The sequence below is a fragment of the Gymnoscopelus microlampas genome (genome assembly GCF_963454915.1).
Source record: "Gymnoscopelus microlampas genome assembly, chromosome: 9".
NCBI lineage: Eukaryota > Metazoa > Chordata > Actinopteri > Myctophiformes > Myctophidae > Gymnoscopelus > Gymnoscopelus microlampas.
Window position 1 is genome coordinate 36,498,025 of NC_139946.1, and position 17,913 is coordinate 36,515,937.

At 42.2% G+C, this 17,913-nt stretch overlaps 1 protein-coding gene across 1 annotated transcript; it reads left to right on the plus strand.

Annotated features, from left to right (window-relative positions):
• Positions 1–524: 524 nt before the first annotated feature.
• On the plus strand, positions 525–17,488 carry tmem125a (transmembrane protein 125a). Its single transcript, XM_084066451.1, has 3 exons — positions 525–819; positions 6,439–8,214; positions 15,662–17,488. Exon 3 carries the CDS (start codon positions 15,995–15,997, stop codon positions 16,667–16,669), a length of 675 nt encoding a protein of 224 aa, XP_083922577.1. The 5' UTR covers positions 525–819; positions 6,439–8,214; positions 15,662–15,994; the 3' UTR covers positions 16,670–17,488.
• Positions 17,489–17,913: the final 425 nt, after the last annotated feature.

Genomic DNA, 17,913 nt, shown 5'->3' on the forward strand with positions numbered 1-17,913 from the left:
TAATCCATATCTTTCAACAAAGAAGTGTTTTAATGCCGTCTATGGCCGAACGCCATTTTTTCACCCTCGTTTACTTCCTGTTTACATTGAGTGTAATTCCGGGTTACACCAGATGGGCGCGTCACTACCACCCACTGGGAACTTCCGACAGAATCGGCCACAGACGGCATTAAAACACTTCTTTATTGAAAGATATGGATTATTACATTAAACTACTACCCCGTAGCGAGAGTTAACATTTGGAGCATGGGAGTAAGCACCTTTATTTTCAATTTGTACATGTTTCGAGTGTCTACGGGGTATAGTGCTGAAAGTCCCTGTGTCCATGGGGGGTGAACCCTACAACTCTTGTAGATTGAAAACGTCAGAATCATAAATACGTCTACGAGAGTTGTATTCTACAGCTAAGATGATCCCATCCATCGGTGTTGTTTCTCATTGTGTGGACCATGGTTCTGTCCCCTCCCTCCCATCGGCGTCTAACCGCCGGCGTGGCCACACCTGCATTAAACGGGGAAAGTCCATCCAACCGTGTGTGCGTGTGAGTGAGGGGGAGAGGCTGGAGCTTCGATCGCGTCTGCCTTCAACCAGTCCAGTCGGACACTTTCATCATGCGATGGCTATCGAGACGAGTCCGTCCGTCCGTGCGTTTCTGTTTCCTCCGCGTTCATCGGCAAGAAAAGGATTTATAAATCAAGGTGGTCCTGGCAGCAGAATAAAGCTCTCACACTGAATGAACACACACACACACACACCACACACACACACCAGTAACAGTGCGGTACAGTGAGCGGACCAGCAGCATCTATACGCGCACAGGTAAGTGATGAAGCGTAGGCTACTTCTTTTCAGTGATGTAGACGTATAGAGACTAGAATAGTTTCCAAAACCAACTTTATAGACTATTTATACCAGATTGTTCAGGTATGGCACTTTTTGTTTTGTATCAGGGGAGCAGATATAGTGCGAAATCATCTCTGGCATAATTTAACTGGCATCGAAATATAGCCTACTTAAAGTACCAAAAGTTAAAGTAGGCTACTCATTGTGCAGAATGTCCCATTTCACAAAATGTATACAAAATCTTTTGAAAATTGCAGATCTACAAGCTCACAATGCGTAGCATCGCTACGCATTGTAGTAAAAGAGCTTGTAGATCTGCTATTTTCAAATGGCCAAAATGTATATAGGGCTGCTGGGTTAACATGGGCCACATCGTAGGCTACAGAAAAAGAACATCTTGCTTCTCTTTTTCTCCAGTTTCCTAATATTGACAGCTGACTTTGGGCTAGTCAGTAGGCTCTGCATGGTGTTTATTGACCCTGTATAGACCGAGCTTGCTTGGCTTCTTGCTTGCTTCTTTTTAATAAAAAAAAAAAAGAGCATGAATGGGCCTTTCTTTCTACAGTTTTTTTTCTTTTCTCTATGTATTATTTATTTGAACAAGAGCAGCAACCCTCTGCTGTGAGTCACCCAATATGTTACAATGATAAGGCTCTGACTACTGGAGTTGCCAATTGACTTTACTTTAAGACTATTTATAGGAAAATCCGGCTTAATTTATCTATCATATTTTAAATGTTTCTGCTATGGTCTGATATTACAAAATGATTTACAATTCTTTATTGTTCTATGTGCACAGTTAAGGTTTTCAGTCAACTTAAATGATTCTATCTAGGAAATGAGTCCTTTAACATTCGCCTAATAGAAGGAATAGTTTGTAATAGGCTTTCCCCCATAACAATGAATTGCCTGTTTTTGTTCCTTTCAAAGCCAGGAAGTGAAACATGTTGACATTGTATCACACCCTAACCTTTGCACCGGCATGTGGCCCTCAGTTACTACACACTCAATACTGGAAGCCCATATACACTATTGGCTCATCAATTCATAAGGCTATGGCATACATACAAAGGTCATTGTGTTGTATTATGTTCATGTGTCGTGGAAAATCCATAAAACATATTGTGCAACACAATTACAATGGAGCTGTACAGGAAGTCATGTTGATGTTCTGTTCAAGTCATTGGCATTGTAACAGATCAATATATAGGCTAGATATATACTGTAACTCTTTATTGCTCCCGGTGGGTGACTTGTGTATGTGTTAAAGTAGATCAGATAAATGGGATAAAGGGCAGAAAGTCAAATGAGTCATATAACAGAGGTTGTCTGATGGATCTATACAGAATAGAGTTGACCACTACGAGACTGACAACATTGTGGGTTTGAGTCTCGTTCATAACCTTGGTGCGTGTTGTCCCATAACACTACAGTCTCTCCCATTATCCTCCACTTTATACTACCTAATAAAGCAGGAATGCCACAAAATAATCTCTCAGATAGGCCATTAACACAAAAAGCTACGGTATAAACACTATCATCCTTGATCTGTGTTGCTATAAATAAAAAGCTACGCACCAACCCAGAGCAAGGCACATAGTGTAGAGGAGAAAGATCTGAGTCAGTGTTAGGGTCAGTGGATGTATACCAGCAAAGTAAAAGAATGCTGTACGGCTATATAGAAGAGCTCTGTTTAGGTGTACCACTACCTGAGAAGAGAGTGAGAGAGTGTGTGTGTGTGTGTGTGTGTGTGTGTGTGTGTGTGTGTGTGTGTGTGTGTGTGTGTGTGTGTGTGTGTGTGCGTGTCCACTGTGCATGCATGTATGCATATGTGGGTGCGAGTGTGCATGCGTGCGTGCGTGCGTGCGTGCATGCATGTGTGTGACATGGATCCCAGACACCTGGAGTAGAGTGGAGAACAGAGTAGAATCTTAAATATCCCTGAGGGGCATTTTGTTTCCCAGTCAGCACATAACCAGAGTCATGACTCTGTGGAGTGTTGTCGAGGGCAGCCATTGGCTGTTCTTTCCCAAGGTATACCCTTTTCCTGTCCTTACTGATGATGCATTTTGACATTTTACTGTTTTTAACAAAAGAAAGGCTTGTCTCTAGGTCTGTTTATGAGGTGTAACGCTACAGTAGCATGGTGTCTGTTGTCTGTCACCTTGGGCTAAAATTCAATAATGTATTGGAGTTTAGGATTGCATGATTTATGTTATGGAGAGGAGACTAAGGAAAATGTATTTAATTTAGAAATATCAATAGCTAAAATGAGGGTGGGGCAATATATCAAAATGATATCATTATTATGATATGAAACTATAGACAGTATCGTCTGGGATATTGGATATTGTAATATGATATGGCATAAATGTTTGTCTTTTCCTGGTTTTAAAGGTCGCCTTACAGTAAAGCGATGTCATTTTCTGAACTTATCTGACTGTTCTAGCTGTTCTATTATTTGACTTTAATCAATTAGTATAGCTATTACCGATGATTATTTATCAAACATCTCATTGTGTAAATATTTTATTGTCAGAATATCGATACTGATATCATGTTAAATAGCATCAAAATATAATCAAAATCTCATGATATTTCATTCATTTTGGCCATATCGCCCAGCCTTAAGGTGAAAAATATCTGTTGACATGCCTCCTCCATCACCCCCACCCCAATCCAATAAATAACAGACTTAAGTGTCTCTAAGAAAATAAACTCTGCAACATCCAAGGGCTCACGATATTCATGTATTTCATTCAACCACAATTGACACAATTAAGTTTGAAATGCATGGGTATATACTAATATTATTTATATTGTAGTGCTATTTGGCTTCTGTTGTTTTGTTTTTAAGACATTTTATTCGTATTTTATTTATATAATTTTACTCATATTCTTGGGATGCAGGTAAAGAAGAATTTCTGCAATCTATTACATATTTTCATAATCAATAAGAAGAAGAAGAATAAACAATGCCATAAATAATAACAGTAAACATAATAACAATCAATAATTAGTATAAATTATTAATCCTTTATGACTTATACACACTTATAAACCCACCTGTTTCCCCCTTTTTGACTCATACAGTACCACCTCCTCATTTAATTCCTATATTCTTTCCACTACTAAATCCCAAGAAAAGATGGTTACTCCCCCCACACACCCACACCCACAGACACACACACTTCCACACCCTAACCATAGGCTTATGTTAACCCCTACGGGTTAAAACCCCCATGGGAAAACAAACATTGGAAATCTGGCGAGTGAACCCATTAAGAACTAACTTCTGGGTTTCATGTCTACAAACTGTAGCACTCTATTCATGTCTAAATCTGCAACACATGAGAGGGGCTGTGGGATATTTAGTCCATGATGTAAGATGCCACAGTGTGAATGGTCAATAAGTTAACAAGCCAGTCCGCCACACAACCTGCCAGTCAATAAACCAGCTATACACAGCCGGTCATTAGCCAGCCAGGCAGTTTTACACATTTGAATATCCCATCTCTGAACTAACAAGGGGTGAAAAGTAGAAAAGAAAAGACAGAGAAAAGTAAAGGTGAGATACTTTCCCATCGTCAGCAGGAGTGAGGCAGAAGGGGATGCGCATGTTAATTGGTGATTTGATTTGCGTTTTAATATTGCAGCTGTGCTCAGCAGAGAAAGGCAACTGGCTGGCCAGAAGTTTTTTCCCCCTGCATCAATAATCACTTTTCCACAGCGGGGACCAAGGGCTTTAGCACAGCGCTCACTCATTATGCATATCACTCAGTTGGTCTCCTCCCCAGAAATTTGATACTTTTTCTGCATCTTGTTTGTTAACTGAGACTATTTGGCAGAAATTAATACCTTGTATTTGTGAGTTAACATTTTGAATTGCTAAGTCTTGGCAGGCTTCATGTGGCCCCTTCTGCATGAGAGTGGCTAATGAGGCTGAACTGGGCTGAACTGGGATTGGCTAGATAATCAGCATCCATACACCACTAAGAGAATGAAATTCTGTGTAAAGGAGGGAAATACAATACCCTATTACATCGGTAATGATGTGATGAAAAGCTTTTCTTCTATGCGTTTCTAAGTGGTGTTTGGAATATCTACAGCTCTAAAAGAGGGTTTATTTTGGAGGTTTTAAAACGTAGAATGATGATGGATTGTCCTGAACTTGGCAGAGTTGAATAGTGTTTTTTTTTATATGGATGGGCAATGGATACGACCTGTCACAGCCTGCAAGGGCAGTGACGTCACTATGGCCTGACTGATCCTGTAAACAATGCTAGACACACAGGTACTAGAGAGGTGTGTGCATGTTTGTTGGGGTGTAGGGGCTTCTGGGGTGAGACCTGCAGAGGGTTCTGTGGCCAGAAGGAGCGAGTGCATTTTCTCTCTCTCTCTCTCTCTCTCTCTCTCTCTCTCTCTCTCTCTCTCTCTCTCTCTCTCTCTCTCTCTCTCTCTCTCTCTCTCTCTCTCTCTCTCTCTCTCTCTCTCTCTCTCTCTCTCTCTCTCTCTCTCTCTCTCTCTCTCTCTCTCTCTCTCTCTCTCTGAATGCTCAACATCACAACACCAAAGCAGACAGCAGACAAGTGGAAGATAAGGAGTTGGAAAGATAAGAAGTACTGGTGGCAAGGCAGAGGAGGAGGCAAAGAAGCGAGGGAGAACAAAAGAAAGGTGTGGAAGGCCAGAGAGATAAGGATGGGAATGGGAAAACAGATAGAGAGAGATAGAGAATATGTGTGTGTGTGTGTGTGTGTGTGTGTGTGTGTGTGTGTGTGTGTGTGTGTGTGTGTGTGTGTGTGTGTGTGTGTGTGTGTGTGTGTGTGTGTGTGTGTGTGTGTGTGTGTGTGTGTGTGTGTGTGTGTGTGTGTGTGTGTGTGTGTGTGTGTGTGTGTGCGCGCGCGCGCGTGCGTGTGTGCGTGTGAGGTGTCAGGGGTTGGGTCCTGGCTGGTGTTGCTGGTTGGGCTAAGCTGTGCCATAAGCTGAGAAATGAGTTTGCTCTGAAAGCAGAGAATTAAACCACCTGGGAGATGAGAAGAGAGTAATAAAGACAGAAAGAAATGTAAGGACTTTAGCTGTTTAAGCTTCACCAACCTTTTTTATTAACTTCACCACTTTTAAAATCAAACACAGCAAGGAAGTCATTATTTTGCAAGGAAAACCGAAAGCTTATTCCTGTCTGTTGACTATAATTCACAAGGTGGCCATGATGCTCTTACTTCATGCCCTCCATGAGTACACTATGAAGTAAGAGCAAAATAGCCACCATATGAATTATGATTAATTGACGTAAATGTGGCTTTGATTCTCCCCAAAAATCGGGCTTTATGACTAGAAATAGTCATACTTTACTTTCTAAGATGACTATTTTGCAGAGGGACTTGAATGGGCTAATGGGATCATCGGTCAAGAGGTGCAAGTTGTAATTCAATGGGCAGGGAATGACTAAAGAAACCACTGGCAAGGTGACTCATGGAGGAGAGGAGAGGATAATACTAGTTCCATGTAAAGTTTATATAAAGCAATTACTGTCTCTTCCTCCTCCCTCTTTCTTAATGCTGTCTGTCTGTCTGTCTGTCTGTCTGTCTGTCTCAGGTTCCTGTGGAAGCAGAGTGGGGACACTGACACTGACACTGACTTGGCCCATTGTCCCCTTTCAGTTTCTGGACAGCGAGGCTCTCTGGACTCTCTGACAGTACAGAAAAGAGGGACGCAGTCTGCCTGCATAAAGAGCCATTCAGACGCACCATCCTTCCCACATTCTGAACTGCATCTCCAAGTGCAACAACAGCACTGAATTCCAGCCCCAGCCGTCTGTCCCAGGCGAAGTCTGTACTTCAAGAAAACCCGATCGCTCTTACCCACCATCACCCCCCCCCCCCCACCCTCAGCAACAAGCCTTTCATGAGCTTGTTGGAGGCCCATCCCCATTCCGTTGCCTCAGAAGCAGCTTTCTCCCACAGCACCCTTCCTCTCCTTCAGCCCTGGCTCCAGATGCCATCTCTGAAACATCCACTGCCTCCCTCACTGCGCTAGGATTCTTTCCTCTCTCTCCAGCCCCCGTGGCGCTTGGCACGGATGCCCATCACATAGACAGATGGAGCCAACCCTGACCCCTCTCCTCGCCCGGGGGGACGCCAAGAGAAACAACGCCTGACCGGGGGGAGACAGGAAGAGGAGGGAGGAGAGTATTGCCTTGTCGCCACGGCAACACATCATCCAATGTTCCATTAACTCCCCTCCATCCCCTCCCATGGCCCCCAAATAAACAAACACACACTCACCCACACCCACACACACACACACACACACACACACACAACAGGCAACTCAGTTGCAGGACCAGTCATAGCTGATTAATTTGGCGCCTGTTGTACTTTGCTTCCCATATTTATGCGAGATATCTCGTTCGGTGCCTCTCAGAATGTATTTATGAGACACACTAATAAACGTAAACTGCATCAGACATCTACACCAAATTGCATCAGACATCCATTATAATTGCAGTGAGGCACAAATGCACAAAGACCATTAGAAATGGATGAAAGTGGTGTGTCCAAGAAGGGCTAAAGGTCTACCTGTATGCCTCATGGACAATCGAGGATGGTGCAGAGGTTTTGTTGAGAGCCAGAGAAAGTGTCCCATGAGGCTTAACTGTCTCTCTCTTTTCCCCTCTGGCTTGGATGCCCCCTCTGGTCTGAATGAATTATTAAAAGCTGCAACTTTGGCAACAAATGCCTGACAGTGATATTGTGGTTAAAACGTTGTAACGTGAGGAACCATATTACAGAAAGCACAGAAATCCCCCCCACCCACCCCACTTTCTTTCATGTTTTAGTTTAGTTTTTCGCTGAGCAAACATGATTGGATGTGCACACTTCTGTTTAAGACATTTTCACCTCACCACATAATTCAGGCAGGCTCGAGTGTGCCTCCGTCTCATCTATCTAAACTGCAATGTTGACCCCACAGCGAGGCTCGGTCCTCTGAAAATAATCTCTAAAGGACTAAATCACTCCTCTGCTGATTGAGAGAACTTGTGTTGGCTCGGAGGTCAAACTTCCATTTCGTGTCAGTGGAGAGGCGGTTTCTCCCATGTGACTGAACGTCTTGCCCATTTTCTGCAACTGGGTACCGTACCTCTGTGCCTTTTCAGGCTGAAGCACATTTTTACAGCTCATCCAATATCCCCGGATATTATTGTACTGCATGAACCTACTCCATGTTGCGTTCTTGTTAGTATATAATGCTGGACAACCAATTTTAAAAGAACCACGCATAAACAATAAAATGAGACACTAATGGCAAGTAAAGTGAATACAGTGGGCCGACACAACAGAAGGGGGAATACCGAGTCCCACAGCATCCCAGGTAATTGGAGTATTGAGTGTTTTTTCTTTTTTCTTCCAAAGATTTTTTTTTCCTTCTTTGTTGACCTTGTGGGCTGAGAGAGAAAGAGAGAGAGAGTGAGAGAGAGAATGATAACGTGAATGTGTGAGACAAAGCACTAATGATGGTGGATAGAAATAGATTGCAAAGTTTCTGATTATCTCTGGGATTTGTCATCATCACTCACAGATCATTAGCATAACCGACAAGTTTTGGACCACAAGCGTCAGCCCGCTCCACTCATTGTGGTTTTTCAATGGGGCTTTCCTGGACATACTTATCATTCTTGTCACTTTAAAAGAACCCTATCCAGGATCTTCTTTGGATATAATCTTTGTCAAATGAATTGTGACATGGTCCATCAGCACTGTGTTTTATTGCTGCTTTGAGCTGCTTTCTATCAGCATCTTTCATTACAGACCCTTGCTGCTTCTTTCATGCGTTAAGCCTGATCTATACATCATCGTATGACGTGGTGCGCGCCAAAAAAAGCAGGGCTATTCCCGGTGCACAACATCGTCGTACGATGGAGCATAAATTACGCGTTACGTTCCAAAATAGGCAATCGACAAGCACAATGCGTTGTGAGCTTGTCGATTGGCTATTTTCAGCGAAGGTTTTCCCTCAGAATATGAATCCTGGGATTTAAAGTGATGTGTATGAGATCTATTCTATGTTTTGAGTGAATATACCGTATATGTTGTGGCAGTAAACACATCACCACCCCCAAATAAGAAACAAAAGAGTGTAATGATTTCCCTATATTGCAGTGATAACTGAATTATCTCAAATAATCATAGCCGTGGGAAGACGTTTTAGGTTAAGGGTACTGTATGCGCATGCATGTACGCGCGTGTGCTTAGCGTGCGAAATTTGCATTCGGTTCCAGAACACATATTGCACTAAATCCCGCCAAAATAACGACCAACAACAACAGGGACATTATGCAAAAATGTTTTTAATATATATATATATATATATATATATATATATATATATATATATATATTTTTTTTTTTTTTTTTTCATACATTATTTTCAGGGGATGCTGCAGCCCCCCCAGCACCCCTACTTAATGCAAATAATCAGAAGAGACAGAGTTTAATCTCTATCTTATCATTGATGACCTCTTGAAAGTTGACTGAGGAAAATGGTATCCATGCTGCAGGTAGTGGTCGGTGGAGAGCTCTTAAGAAACAATTCAATGCTATGGGAAAATACAAGCAAACTCATTAGGACATTACATTCTAACTGGTACAGCCAGACACCATTGCAAGTACATATTTTGCGCAGAGAGGGGTGTGGTTGAGGTTCAGAAGCCAAAAGCTGCACTTGTTTTTGGGGAGAAACCACATGATGAATGCATGTTTGTAGAACCAAGTCTAGTTACGTTTTAAAACTTAACTGTACTGCAGGAGTCTAGCGGTCTATAAGAGGGTCGGTCTGTACGTGTGTGTGTCTGTTCTGTCCGAAGCTAATCTTGCAAATCAATGGACTGATCTGCGTTCAATTTCTTGTGCACACTGCCAGTAGCCCACAGACGTACCGTCACAATGTTCTTACACATATGTATGTTTTATCGTTTTTGAGATATTAGTATATATTTTTTTTTTTAAATGGAAGTCGACGGGGCTCTGATTGGGCTGAAATCGGAGTCTAAAATTTGACGGTATGTCATAGATGTCACAGGCTGGCCAAATGAAGTCTGAGATCTACATTGGAGTCATGCTGTTCCCATGTGGATCCTGAGATCGAGATGATGCATTTTCTTTTGTTGTTTTAACCTATTACAGTAATACCGATTTTGGCCCATGGTCATGCCCGTTTATTGGAGAGCAGTGCAGAGAGAACCAGCCTTATTAAGGCATTTATGAGGCCAATATAACAGAGCTGGTATGACGGAGGTAAGAGGTCACTGAAGTGATGAGAGAGGCACAGCCTCTATCATTCAGCCCAAAATATAGATGAGCTTTAGACAGGTGAGAGGGAGAATTCCATTATTTCAAAGGCAGTAATACCACAGTATAATCCTCATTGTTAAAGGTGGTGTAATTTTGTTAAAAGGTTAAAGCTCTATATTCCTATAGTACGTTTTTTATACAGTGTTTGGTCAATAACAGTGGTCTCCACATCTCTCTAGCTCTGTATTATTATTATTTTTCAATCTTTTTATTTATGTTTTCTTCACAGACATGTTAACTCACTGAGTGCCATTAACGTGTTTCACATGTGTTTACCGCTATGGCGCTGGGTGCCATTAACGTGTTTGACGTGTTTTTGAAAAAATAGTAAAAAAAACATGTTCAGAACCCAAGATATCATCATCTGAAGATGTGCAGCTCCATCCACTCCTTGTTTAACTTAGAACTGAAAAAGGCTGCATCTCGCTTCCTAAGCACTTTTTGTTCTGGCACTTTTCAGAATCAATTCTGAAATAATTCTGGCAATCCTGGCACTCAGGGAGACAACACGTGAGACATCATTGAAACACACGAAACAAAAAGAAATTAACCACAGACATAATATACAAATGGAAAACAAAACATACAAAAACATTTATAATGTAGGTACGCATGGGGGGGGACAAGGAGACCTACTTCTACATTTTAGGAACACATTCTTGTTCGAAGTAAGAGAGAAATGCCCGCCCTACTTTGAAAAACTCAAAAAAGAGTTGAGTAGTATAGTTATAGTGTATTTACTTCTCTCTCTAGCTCTTTAATAAACAGAAAATACGTTTTTAGTTTGGGATACAGATCCACACAAAAGCAATTTTGTCTGCTCATTTCTTTTGTTTCATCACTTCCAATTTCACTTGTTTATCTGTATCCTGATTTGAAGAGATGGAGAGACCCCGTGAACAAACACTCTATTGCAATGATTGTTACTCAAACTCAACTCAAAATATAACTTGCAACACCTAGACTTTATCCATTTGGAACTGATAATGTACAATTTTGGTTACATTTGTACACTCTCAAGAGTTACATTGGCACTGAGGATTTTACTGTGTACCTGGTAACCATTTAAGACAGTTTTGATGAGGACTGTTATCCACCTCTTATCCATTTGAGCTGTTTCCAAGTTCCAACTATTAAACACTGATTCTTATTGAAAGCATCAATGCTCATCTCCATTTGCCTCAAAAGGTTGATCTGGACCATGGAGGGACTGTATTTAATCACAATGCAGACATTTCTAGTTTGGCTCGTGACATTTTTCACGTCATCCTCTCTCTTTATCTCCATCTCCATCATTGCCGTCCTGCTCCACTTTGTTCTGTGTAATGAAGCAGAAATGCTATGGTAATAATCTTTTATAATCTAATGATCTTTACCTCAGTTTTCTCAACCCCATGGCGTGACAATATATTCTGTCTCCCTAATGCTTAAATTATGCACCATTGTAGGACGGTGTGGCAAATAGCTGATATGCCAGGTCACAATGCGTCGTGTTGTGAGCTTTTAGAGGCTAAATCAGACTTAATACGTTCATTGCGCTCCCCGTAAAGTGTTGAAGTTGTCTCCACAAGACAATGGAGTGGAGGGTGTATAAAGTGTATAGGCCTATTAGACATGTGACACTATGTAATAGTGTGACATGTACAGTAGTAGCAGTTTATGAACATGAAAATAAAATAATAACTATGGTTATTATATTAAACAAAATAACAAACAAAAACAAAACGTAGTTGTCATCAAGAGATGTATGTTCTCTTTGTAATTGTATTTTAAAAAGAGAAAATGTACAATGATGACAGTGAAACAACTACTGCCAACAGTGTCAACTAGTGGTTATTGTAGTCGACTAGTTGGTGAAACCCTAGTGTATCATCTGCATTGTTTTTGTCTTCCCCGCATCTATTGTGCTTCAATAACTCTCTCTCTCTCTCACACTCTCTCACACACACACACACACACACACACACACACACACACACACACACACACACACACACACACACACACACACACACACACACACACACACACACACACACACACACACACACACACACACACACACACACACACACACACACACACACACACACACACACCTCGCAATTACTGTGCTATTTCTGTGGTGCTACCTGTCACACCAAGCGCAAACCAGCTGGGATTAATTAGTGGCTGAGTAACATGCACACATGCACTTAGGGTAATATACACACACAAATATCTCTCTGTCTCATGTACAGCATGTTCTGTCATGAGGCGTGTATGTTCTAATACGCACCACAGCAGGCATGCTTATGTATACACACACACATCCTTAACAAACATGTCTCATGTCACTCATGCACAGACACATACACCTGCATACATTTTTGATTTTCACACAGACACACACACATGCTTGTGTGTGTGATAGGGCTGGTCAATTAACTGACAATATATCGAAACCGACATTTAGAACCAATAACCGACTTAATTTTGCTCATATAGGTTAATCAAACAATCAATATATACATACATACACATATACACACATACATACATACATACATACATACATACATACATACATATTTATATATAAATGAATTGACATGAACAAGTTTGAATAGATTGACTAAATTGATTAGTCTGAATGACCACTTAACCAGTATTATACTCCGTTGTACAGTAGTGGCGTACAAAAATGGACGATCTACAAGCTCACAACGTGTCATGATGTGCATGTGACCCGTTGTGACCTTGTAGATTTGCTATTTTCACCATTCGATTTTTGTATTTTTGTATCGTTCATTACTCGCAATCGAGGCAAAAGTTTGAAATAATCGTGATGCTGATTTGAAGTCATATTTCCCAGCCCTAGCGTGTGAACACACATTGTTGGATACGGGACATGAAAATCTTCCAGAACAGCATGTAGCTAATAAACACCCCTCATTGTCCGCTGTAATATCCTCACTGTTCATTTCACACCTTATGCTTGCACCTTATGTCTCTCTCGGTGGCATCATGAACGCTACCGCACAGCAAAGTCTAGCAAAGGTGAACACACAGAGTTTACTAATCCACACAGTGGATTAAGTGGATTAGTAAACTCTCTCACTGTCAGGCATAAACCTTGTCATGTCCAAAACTGTTACTTTTCAGGAAATGGAAAAGAATTACATGTGTTCCAATGGATCAAATGTATTTATTATTTCATCACAAGCCTGGCAAACCTATTTTCAGCATTGTATTACTGTGCAGAAAAACATTAAATATTGCAAAAATAGTGGAATTAGCAGATCTACAATCTCACAACATGTGGCAATGCAAGGCTTAGGAATTGTGTCGGGGTAAGGCTATTTTCACTACTTTTGCACAACACTGTCTTAAAACACAAAAAGATTAAATATGGACATACAAAAGGTTTCTGCCTGACAGCAACGACTTGTAAAGGGGTAAAAACAAATTTGTCCATAGAGAAAGATCATTTTCCTCTGTAATTTAACGTGTTTGCTGAATTGACAACCTCAGAGTCCCCAGAGCGGTAATTGGTTGTGCAGCAGTTACACAATAAAAACTGTAATCACACATTCTCACAAAAACACACAAGACAAAAAGATGCAACATATGAGTACAAATAAAAACATGAATTAGTCCGTCTTTACCAGACATTGTCGAGCTGATAATAGCTGATTAAAACTAACTGATTAAATGAATGTTTCTGAAATCAGGATGAAAATTATGCTGTACTCAGGTATAATGTAAAGCATTTGCAGTGCTGTGTTTGTGTTAGCGCGGAACGCAGCCCGTGAGGACAAGCTGTAACTCCTGTCAGCTTGTCCCGGGCTGCGTGGGCTTACTTCGTGCACTGCCGATTTTGATAGCAATAAAGCCGCTGACAGCTTTTTAAAGACAAGCTGTCAACAGCCATAACCTTGAGCCTCTGAGAGTGTGTGTGTGTGTGTGTGTGTGTGTGTGTGTGTGTGTGTGTGTGTGTGTGTGTGTGTGTGTGTGTGTGTGTGTGTGTGTGTGTGTGTGTGTGTGTGTGTGTGTGTGTGTGTGTGTGTGTGTGTGTATGTGTGTGTGTGTTGAGAGGAGTGGATGGAGAGGTGGTATAGGGCCACAACTACAGAAAAGACATTTAAATATGCTAAGACTTAAAAATACAGGCATGAGCGAAGCACAGGCTTTTCACTGATGCAGTGCTAACTGCAGTCCATGAAAACACATTACCACAGAGTGAATGGGATGGAAGAGTCTAGAAGAGAACGGAGGAGTGTAATGAAATGGAATGGAAGGAGTCAGTTTGACTGCCATAAGTCCTGACCCTAATTGAACACTATAAAGCAGTACGGCATAGACAGAGTATACGACCACCTGGGCGTACAGAATCAAAGAGAAACTGCTGTAAAGGTGTATGTGTGTTGCAGTGGTGGAAAGTAACCAAGTAGTACTTGGATACTACTCCACTACATCTCAGAGGCAAAATTAGTACCTTTTTCTCCACTACAATTAGCTTTAGTTACTACTGTAGTTACTTACTGCATATTTTTATTATTAATGCAAAACATTCATTAACCACTTAAGCCCTACTTTATACTTTGGCTAGGCCTATTCAAAAATAGTCCATCTACAAGCTCACAACGCGTCACAACTTTGGCAGGTTGTTGTGAACGTTGTGAGCTTGTAGATCGACTATATCAAAAAAGAAAGGGATCACTTTTACTTTGGTAGCCTACTGTAAGAAAAAAAAGAACAAAAATAGGAGAACTTCTTCCACCACTGGTGTGTTGCACAAAACTGGAACTCACAATGGCCTGGAGCATTGAGGGTGATGGGATCGTTGAGAGTTTACAAGTGCATGTGTGCAAGTGTGTGTTTCTTGTTTTTTTTTGTGCACATGTGCCTGCGTGGGCATTGTTTATTCTGTGGCTGACAGTGACTTTAATGCTGTTGCCTCTGTAGAGGGAACTCATTAGCATAGCGATAATGAGAGATAGAAAGGTTGCCGGAGTCAGCATAGCAAGTTTTCCAGACAAAGTCAAAGCAGGTTTGGATGATCAGAGAAGCTACAAAATAGATAGTGCTGGTCATGTGTGTGACGTGTGTGTGTGTGTGTGTGTGTGTGTGTGTGTGTGTGTGTGTGTGTGTGTGTGTGTGTGTGTGTGTGTGTGTGTGTGTGTGTGTGTGTGTGTGTGTGTGAGAGAGTTGCTCCCTTGCACGCTAATGCCTGATTTATACTTGGATGCACGATACAGGCGTGCAATCAAGTATAAATCACCATTTACGATCTTGCCACAATCACCTATATGTACACTACACAAGTTTAGATTTTCAAGCGCTCTAGACACAGATCAGATATTCTTCCATGTCCCCATGGAGAAGGATTTTGCCTTGTTCAGATAGTTAATGAATGATCGGGACAAAGGGCTGAAAGATTTTCTGTCCTCCTGTAAATGCATCTATTGTATCTCTCCTCTCCCCAGGTGACTGATGTCGTTCTGCAACATTGACCTGAGAGTTCTGCAGATGGTTCATTTGGAGGATTTGGATTCACTTTTGGGCCGGGGATCCAGATTAAGCAGCAAGGATCTCCATACACGTAGAAACTAGAGACTCTTTCTAAATGTTGTTTTTGTATTTCAGCTTCATTACTCAGTATTGAGTCACTTACTGTAGGGGGGTCCAGCATCTTGTGTACACTGAGAGGGGCTCCCATAATCCAAGACCTGTTAAAGGGGTGGAGCGGATTTTCCGGTGGATATCCATTCCTCTGTAGTGGTGGCAGCCTTGTCCGACAGGCTGGGAGTGACTGGACGATGCCCGAACTGGAGGACTTCCCTCCCAGAGGCCTCCATGGCCCGGCCGACCCGGCCCAAATCCAGCACAGCATCCTGGAGGAGCAGGTGGAGCTGTGGTGGTTCCGAGAGCCTGGGAAGTCTCTGCTCTGCTACTGCGTTGCCATGCTGCTGATCCTGGGTTGCGGGCTGGGCGGCGTGGGACTCCTGTCCACCACCACCAGCGTGTCAAGCGAGTGGCGACTGGGTGTGGGCACGGCGCTCTGCCTGCTGGCCCTGGGGGTTCTGCTTAAACAGCTTCTCAGCTCGGCCGTACAGGACATGAACTGCGTTCGAAGCAGGCGACGGATCGACATGCTCAAAAGTGGCGGCTTGTCCGATCTTCTGGTGGTCTTGATCACGGGGCTGTCGTTGCTGATTTGTGGCACCGTTCTACTGCGTTTGGCCCTGGCCAACCACATGCCAAAGCCGGGTCAAGCCCTGAACGACATGTACATCTCTGGGGTGGTGCTGCTGGCCGGAGGGGGGGCCGCGGTGCTGGGGGCTGCGGTGTACTCTGCTGTCGTGCTCCTGCTTGAGAGGACGAGGCAGGGGCGGAGGTTGATGGACCGGATCGTGAATATCTTCACGGTTTCTGGACACATGGATCACCAGGCACGCAGAGAGACGACCTCCAGTCTGGCTAACCTGATATGAGAATGTAAAGCCTGACAGCTACAGTACGTTACTGTACAGTATGTTTGTTCCAGGGGGCCATGTCAGACAATTTTGACACTCCGGAGTTTGAGGAGATTTCATGCACAAACATCAGGGCCAACCGTAAAAAAAAGTTTTGAGATCCAGCAGAGACCACGGGCACAGAGATTGAAAACACATTTCACTGGATCCAGCTTCTTCGTTCAACTGCCAAGAAAGATGTTTGCAGAGATGCTGCTTTTGTGCTTTGGTATGGATGGAATTTAAATGGCACAGGTGCAGCGAGGAGATGTCAGTCTTCAATAACAGAACAAATGTGGGCAGAACATCACATTTGCACAATAATGGATAGAACTGTGGGCAGACAATGGGGATGTGAGACAAGCTGGCTATGGGAGGGAGGAAAGCAGGAAGTAATAAGATTAAAGAATGAGAAATTGGGGAAGAAATGGGGTTATCTTTTTTTTTTTTAAGGTTATTTTTATTGCATCTTATTGATTTCTGTGGATAGGACAAGAGACACAGGAAAGCGAGGGCAGAGAGGACATAGATCCCCGGTTGGGAACTGAACCAGGGATGTTTCAGTTATGTGTGTGGCTTTCTTACTGACACAATACATGGATTGGGCTTGGATTTGGGTATGGTGGTGAGTTATGAATGTAATGAAGTGGCTGAAAGCTGTATCTAAACTCAAACATTCTAACATGATAAATCCTGTCACAATGGAAACCTTTCTGTTCCTTTCTGCACCGTTCATCTAGGTTCAAGCTAATGTGGTAGTGCTGGAATGGATTATAAAGAGACACAATAACAAATTAAAGGGTGTAAAATTAGTATTTTTATTTTTGACAGTCTACCTGTGCTTCTTTTACCTTGTCAAATGAAAACATGAAAATGTAGCAGGTTGCTGATAATTTGCAAAAATAACCGATAGCCTACACAGTAAGATCCTCAGGGCCCTATATTAACGGCACGACTTTGCGTCATGGCGCATGGTCTTAACTGGCTCCATGCCATTTAATGCCATTTTTTTGCGCCTGGCGCAACACGTCCTCCACGTCCAGTTAAATCAACATCCAGGATTTTACTGTGTAGTAATATTATGAGCCTGTGACACAAAACCTTTCTAGACTAGTTCATAGGTTGATTATTTGTTTTTCTACATGACTCTTTGTCAGCACTGCAGGGTTTGCAACGACCTGCCTCTCCAAACCTCACGAGACTCAGAGAATAGCCAATCGAAC